Raw genomic sequence first — 7,856 nt, forward strand, 5'->3', positions numbered from 1 at the left:
TTAGAATTAGCAACAATTATACATGCATTGAAGAATAAAGGCAAGAGTTAATAAAAAAAGATTTTAGATCTTCATTGACTACAAGACTTTGAAATATGTTTTGACACATATATGATTGAACTTGAGACCAATGAGGTGTATAGAATTATTAAAGAATTATGATTGTATCATGGATTATCATCTTGGGAAAGTTAACATAGTAGTGGACACCATGAGTAAGAAGAGTTCAATCAATTTTAGTCAATTTAGGAACTCCTAATGTGACCTTGTTATTAGAAATAATACCAATGATCTCCATAGGTCCCTGCAATATTGCACGTCCCAATGAAATTAGCAATGTGCTGCTTTGGGTTTCCCTTTCCATCAAACTATTGAAACTTTGGAGGTTGGTAATTGATTGGCATCTTTAGGTTATCGATCCTTTGAGTGTATGGCTTTGTGTATGTCATGGACGACTTAAAGCTTCCATCAAGTTTGTTTTGAATAGTCCCCATGATGAACTCCTTCAGTTGATCAAAGGGAATCAACCCTTCTGAGGAGACCTGTAGCTCCTTCGTTGATGACTTTTCTCTTTCATTGGATTGTTGCTTTAGATATGTCAAAGTTTTTTCATGTGTCTCAACTTGTTTTTTGACCAGGTGACTAGTATTAATGTTGTCGATCTTGTTCATTAACTTGCTGATTGAGAGTCTTGCTCTTGAACATGCTTTGCAAGACCTTCTATAGCTCTCTTCAGATTTGCAATTTGCTCTTCCAGGGTTATAGTGTTTGTCACCATGGAAGAAGCTACACTTGACGTTGAGCGAGGAATGGACGAGGAAGAATCATCGTTCAAATCTCCACCATCTTCATGGATTCCGCCGAGATGGAGTAGATCTTTCTCAACAGTTTCATGAAAAGTCACCTTGGGGTATGCTTTCTCGGACATACTTCTTGTGATGACTCCAATGGTTTCATTAGAAGCAACAACTTTGAGTTTCGGAATCTTGTTAGCAGCCATTGCGATACTTTAGAGTTTTGGTGAAGAGATGGGAGGTAGAGACGGTCCCATCTAGCCTGCCAGACATTTGTAATGCAAATTTCGTGTTTCTGAATAAGAAAAATATTACAAATAATTTTTGAATTTAATAGTACTTTTTGTGGGTACAAAATCTCTACTTGGAACTCTTGATTCTTCACTTCACGAATGCGATCTTTGATTTTGGCAACTTTGGAGGTGGAGCTTGATGCTTTGATCTCCTCTAATGTTGACTTGGGTCTTCGATACCATTAATTCAAAGGTCTTTTGACCTATTTCCGAATTAAATCCTATAAACTTGGAGTGTTTGACTTGAAATTTGGGTATTTCTTAGTGGACTGGACACTTTTATCTTTCGTCAAGATAGATTTGTGTGTTGACAACATTAATTTGATGGTCTTTTAACTTTTTCACGAATCAAATATTGACTTTGGAGGATTTCCATGCCAAACGCCTTGATTTTTCTTTGAACGCAATAGATCTTCCTTGATTTGCGCTTGAGAGAATTTTGAGACTTTTTGAACGCTCTTTTGCTTCTTTCTTCGATTGTCACTTCAATTTTGTTTTGAGTGACCTATTGATTCGTCTTCATTTGTGTCTTGTCTTGTACCTTGAGTTACGTTTGTTGAGTGGTGAATATAGTTGTAGCATGGAAGACTTTACCATAATTACCTGATGACGTGATGCGATATGATTGGCCCTTTATGATTTGTTTCTTTAATCACAAGATGTGATATAAAGTTATCAAATAATTGATATTTGCTTCGTTTATTGGCAAGAAAAGATTTATATTGTCGTGAATACTTCAATTTCATATATGGAAATATTTGACTGATGCATCAACAATATTTTATTTTATAAAGAATATAAAATTGATGAAAAAAATATAGTGCACATGTCATTATATAATCGGCAATAAATTTTGCATGCTTACACCTACATCTCTTTTTGTTGTGTACAAAGGCGCTTACGTCCTTGATCATAGAAATAGAGAGGGATAGGGGTATTGAGGGTTTGGCTATTGCCGTGGTTGACAGCTAAATACTCATCTCCTTTTTGTTGATGACACCCCGGTGTTCTACCCTGCTATATGCCTTCAAATCAACGGGTGGCGACGACTCTTGATGTTTATGTGAAGGCTTCAGGCCAAGAGATCTATTTTAGCAAGTGCATGGTTATTTTTAATGCGAATGTCCCCATGGTGTTGTAGGGGTCATTGGCGGCAATGCTTGACATCCGGAGGGAAGAAAGGCACGAGAAATATTTGGGTCTACGGCAGTGGTGGGAAGGTCCCAAGGAACTGTCTTTGAAGGCCTTCGGGACCAGGTATGGAATTACATTAATGGTTGGAACAAGAAGCTCCTATCGCAAGCTGAAAGAGAGATCCTCATCAAGGCTTTTCTCCAAGCTATCCCGATGTGTGCTAGAGTATCTTTCGCATCCCTGATTCAGTTTTCAGAGCATTCAATCTATGTGTGCTGATTTTTGGTGGCACAATCGTGGTAAGAGAAAGGTGCACTGGATTGCTTGGAACCGTCTTTGCATTAGCAAGGCTGGGGGGGAGGGGGCTGGCTTTCCGGATTTGCGTGCTTTCAGCCTTGGCGTGCTTGGAAAACAGTTCTGGCATCTTCTTATGAATGAGCACCCTTTGGTCTATAGAATACTCCAGGCGAGATGCTTTCCAGGTACATCTATTATTGATGCTTAGCTTTGTTAAGACCCTTCCTAGTGTGGCGTAGCATTATCTCTACTAAGCCACTTATTTGTGCAGGATTTTGGTATCGTATTGGCTCAAGCGCATCTATTCAAATTGGGTTGGACCCTTGGATCCCTCATCCCTCAACTTTCCAATCAATTACTTCACTCCCACACTTTGTGGCTAGTGTAACATTGAAAAACTTTTAATATATAATTGTGAAATTAATTGGTAAATATTTAAAAAATTTAATTAGTTAGCAAATACAGTATAGTTCAAAATTCGAATATATTAAAATTTGAATGGAGTAAATTGGAGCTCGTTACAATATTTGGAGCAAATTAAAAAAATTAGAAGGAACGTAATGAGTATTTTGAAAAAAATTAAGATAATTGAGGATGGGCGGTCAGACGCCCACCCTCAATTAAATTGCTATAATTAATTATTTAAACTATTTAATTTATTAGATATAATTATTTCTATAATTGATTTGTTCAATCTAATCGATTGATTAATCAAATATTTAATTATATAGGTATGTGTTAAGATGTGTTTTACGTGACTGGTTGCTTATAAGAATGGTGATATGTGGAAATGATGGAGTGGTGAAAATTGAATATAACTATAATGTGAATATCCTTTGATATTGTTGAATAGTCTGTGTGGCGAAATAAAATAAAAAGAGCTATAATTCGATATGAAAAGAGCTATGATGTGAAATGAGATTAATGAGTTCTCGTGGCGTATCAAAGGGATTCACTTAAACATTATATAATAAAAAGTGAGGTTGAGTCGGTGGAGAAAAACACTATATCACCTTCTGATAAGCAGATTCAGAAAAGGAGAGTTTAATTGACTGTCTTGTTATGAGTTGGATGCCTTATATAAAATTAATTATGTTGAAATTAAATTAATTATATTCTATATATATATTGCTTATTTATCTTGTCTAGACTATATTTAATGTACATATATAGGTGATGTCGGTTGTTTACTTACTGAGTTGCAGGCTCATTCATTTGCTAATATTTTTTAGGTATAGATTTTTACCCACTGAAGACTAGGTCCGAACCTTGCGTTTCAATCAGGTCGGCTAATATGCAGTTCTTCTTTCACTTGTCAATAAAAATAAAAAATCACCTTTTGGGATTACAAAAATATAAATTAAAAATGAGTATGACATGTGAACTAACTATAACAACCATTTTGTGGTATTTTATAGAAACACGTTGAATCTTACTGACGAGATGACAATTTTGCTAGCAGTGATGATGGGATTACGTGTGTGTGTGTGTATATATACTACACAGGAACTGGGTTATGTACATAATTACATGTATAAGAGGAGTTTACTTTAAATATGATATTTACGGGATAGTCATAGTGCTGTTAGGGGGTGCTACAGCTGGTGCTCCTTTTAGTGCAATAATTGATAGTGCAACCAACCACTAGTGCCGAGAATGCGTGGACACTTCCTTCCAGCGTGTAGGACCTAATTCTTTCCATTCCACTGGGTCAGCACATTAAAGAGGATATCCGAGTTTGGCACCATACTGAATCGGGGTTGTTCACGGTTAGGAGTGCTTACTTCCTGGTTAGGGATGGCTTGTCGATTGGCTCCTCTTCCTCAACAGTTCCCTCCTGGAACTTCATTTGGACAGCAGGAGTGCCCCGACGAGTCTAGGTTTTTGCATGCCTCGATGCACTGCCTACAGGATCGCGCTGTCTGAGGTGCATTTAACAGGATGTCCACATTATGAGGCGAAGACCAAGGACATCATGCATGCTTTGTGCGAGTGTCCCGCTGCTCGTCAGGTCTGGCTCCTAACTAAAATGTAGTGGAGAACACTCAAACTTGGAGGTGATGGTAAAGAATGCTGGATAGGAGGGGTAGCAAAGCTGGAAGCCGACGAGTTCTTGCTTTTCTTGGTTGTCACGTGGAAGCTTTGGTGTTTTCAGAATCGCAGAGCGGCCAAGAATTTCTTGCATCGCCACTAGATGTGGTCATGTTTGCCCGCTCGTATTTGGCTTCCTTTGCTGCTACTAATGAGCATCGTCCGGCATTGCCATCAGACCTCTTGGAGACGACCTCAACCAGAGGTGATTAAGGTCAATTTTGACAGAGCCCTTTTCAAAGATAGCCAGGAGGGGGCAGTGGTGTCATTGCTCGGGATTCTTCGGGACAGTGTACCTCTTGGATCTCATCTCGTGTTTGGTAACCTGTCAACCCTTTGCTCATTGCAGCCATGGCTGCTCGTGAAGCTACCCGTTTAGTTGCTCGACAGAGTTGGCCGACTATGGTTATTGAAGGTGACTATGAGACTCTGATTCACAAGCTCCGCTCTGAAGTTCACAACTCTTCACTCGTTGGCCCTTTGGTCTTTAGACTCTCTGCATTTGCAATCTGTTAATGTTTCTTTTGCTTTGTCCGTCGTTCTGCTAATTTAGTTGCACACTCTTTAGCTAGACGTAAAAACTTCAATAAGTGTGTTTTTTGTTTTCTTTTTTTCTAAAAAAGAACTTAGATATTAATAAAATACGTTCGATAAAAGAAAATATTTTATTTTCTAGTAAGTACATTTATTGAAAAATAAACATCCAGTACTTTATTAAAAGAGATTCCAAACAAACTCAAAATAAATTATAAATATCGGGAGTGTTTGATTTGACATGGGATGAATGTATAATAAAATATTTTGATTGATATTACAAGAAAATATAGTAAAAGAAAAAAAAAAAAAAAAAATTGCATCTGAATCAACAATGCCAATATTGCAACACACAGAAGAGAACATCCTGAAACAAGTAGTTCGAAAACTGAAGAGATGCAATAATCTAAACCAGACAACCTTTGATCAAATCTTTTTGCATATACATATATCCACCATTACCAATACAACATGTATTGCTCAGTTGAATAACTTTCTGAAACCATCAAAAATCCTCAGAGCCCGTAATTCTCCGCTCCTTATATCTCTCAATCTCCGCCTTAGTATCTGTGGAACAAGAAGAGACACGGGGAAGGGGGAGATGATGATCACATTAAAAGTTAAGAATGTAGGATCTATGCGTGCATGATCCCAAAATTCATATATGCATTGATGTTTTATAAATCTCACTTCTAACTAATACAGTCGCGGTTCGATAGTTTACATGCATGCATACCAAAAACTTCCGGATCTATTAACTTTATCAAAAATGGTATATGATCATGGTGGCACATAGTTGCATTTATGCAGCAAAATATGGAAGCATTGTGATAACTGAAATACACAAGGAACGCTGATTAATGGGAAAGACAAGTTTTTTAATCTCAGCAGTTTCGTGACAACAAGGTACTTCTTTTAGTCACTTTGACTGAAAAGTGGTGAAAATTCACTGTGTCAAAGTAAAAGAAAGAGTCGATCGTGTGCTATGAGGATGGTAGTTCCATAAGGGGACAGCACAATGGATTGAGCTTTAAGACAACTTCTTAGAGGTTTGGGATTCAATTCCTTGGAGTGTGCGTGAGTGGGTGCAAGATAAAAAAAGAAAAACTACAAAGCTAGTTCTAAATGAGAGAATTTTCGCCCTTACGAGCATGTTGAATTGAAGGATATGAAGTTACGGACGCAAATCATCAAGCAACCAATTCAGTCGATTTTTCCAATCACTATCACAGAGTTGAATCTGCTATGATGATGTTTGTTGTTACCCTTAGTCCAACCTTCAAGTTCAAGTCTTCCAATCCAAAGTCAACATTAAAGAATCGGCAGATACGCTTTTTTTTAATTAGTTGTACGAAAGACTCTTGCCTCCAGCTCTATGAGTTAACCTTCTATATCTTTTGAAGTGAATGAAAACTGTTACCAAGGAGCGAAGATTGAGAGTATCCTTACATATTGTGCACGAAAGAGTATTCTCTGTTCGCTGGTACATAGATCCACAGCTAGCTGTTTCAAGAACAGTTTTCGGTTCAGAAGCTTCGGATTCGTCACGTCCAAATCCATGGATCCACTTGCCTGTCAAAAAATCAGCAGATCTGAGTAATTCCTCACCGTTGACATTAGTGTATTCCGTTAATAAATATCTGTCTCTACTATAATAACCTTTCCAGAGAAACACTCGTCTACATAAGAAAATAAATGTACTTGCCTGAAGAAATTTGGAGTACTTTGATATGCTGGCCTCGCACATATCCAGGATGAATTGTAGAGCTTCCTCCTCTATTTCAGGATATACTATCGCCTTCTTGGATGCCGTCTTGTTTGATGCAGCAGCAGCCATCTGTGGGAAATTTTTCACGAGATTTATCCAACATATATAGACTCTTATGCTAATATCTTTTGTACTAAAAAATATACAGGTTAATCACAGTGTCATCCCTGATGAGTTAGTGTATTTACTGACTTTACTCACCTTTTTTTTAAAATTACAAAATCATCCCCTCTAAGTTTCCGTCCCCGAAAAAGATATTACAACGAGAGCGAGTAATTCCGCCACTATTGGAATCAAAGAAATTAAAAACCACTCAAATTTCTAATTATTACAACACATTAAAACGAAATGAGTGATGTGAAAAATGTGCGTAAGCTTATAGAGGAGGTTCTGATAATTTGAAAAGGACGAGGGGTACAGTGAGTAACTATACTAACTCATTGGGAAAGATACCGTAATTAAACAAAAAAGATAGTCTATCAGACCTCATCAAACCGGTTTTTCATACTTGGAGGGCTTACGGTGAGGTAAGCGTATGCCATCAACTCGACAGGCCAACCAGTGATTTGTATCGGAAAACATTGTGACCTGTTGACAAAGGAACTATTACAGAAGCTGTATAGTTTTTGTAGGCATTATGATATGTCACTATCAAGCAAATCATTGGTATGTAAATAACTCGATGAGTTATGACGTCATGCTCACGCAGATAGTCCATGCTTCTTCAAAGCTTCCAACTTCTCTTTGTAACATTTGTCAGATTTTTTAAGTGAGAGTGACAACTCAACAGAGTCACGAGGGTTAGTGCCTTCCCGGGGAACAAATCCATAAGAAAGCAACAGCTCTCCATTAGATTTCTTTCCATATGATATGAAAACCTGCGTGAAAAAAGTTACAACCACCTTAGGTCCCAACAAAACTATTACCAATATCTACTACCATCCT

The 7,856-nt window shown here is 37.6% G+C and overlaps 1 protein-coding gene across 1 annotated transcript in view; it reads right to left on the bottom strand.

Annotated features, from left to right (window-relative positions):
- LOC105178684 (ribulose-1,5 bisphosphate carboxylase/oxygenase large subunit N-methyltransferase, chloroplastic) overlaps nucleotides 5,468–7,856 on the bottom strand; it is a 6,236-nt gene continuing 3,847 nt past the window's right edge. Inside the window, exons 8-12 of the mRNA XM_011102215.2 lie at nucleotides 7,617–7,789; nucleotides 7,397–7,499; nucleotides 6,849–6,980; nucleotides 6,593–6,715; nucleotides 5,468–5,710 (exon numbers count right to left, since the gene is read on the bottom strand). Of these exons, the coding sequence (XP_011100517.1) occupies nucleotides 5,624–5,710; nucleotides 6,593–6,715; nucleotides 6,849–6,980; nucleotides 7,397–7,499; nucleotides 7,617–7,789 (618 nt within the window). The 3' untranslated portion in view covers nucleotides 5,468–5,623. The remainder of the gene's footprint in view (nucleotides 5,711–6,592; nucleotides 6,716–6,848; nucleotides 6,981–7,396; nucleotides 7,500–7,616; nucleotides 7,790–7,856) is intronic.

The sequence above is a fragment of the Sesamum indicum genome, linkage group LG16 (genome assembly GCF_000512975.1).
Source record: "Sesamum indicum cultivar Zhongzhi No. 13 linkage group LG16, S_indicum_v1.0, whole genome shotgun sequence".
NCBI classification, from domain to species: Eukaryota; Viridiplantae; Streptophyta; class Magnoliopsida; order Lamiales; family Pedaliaceae; genus Sesamum; species Sesamum indicum.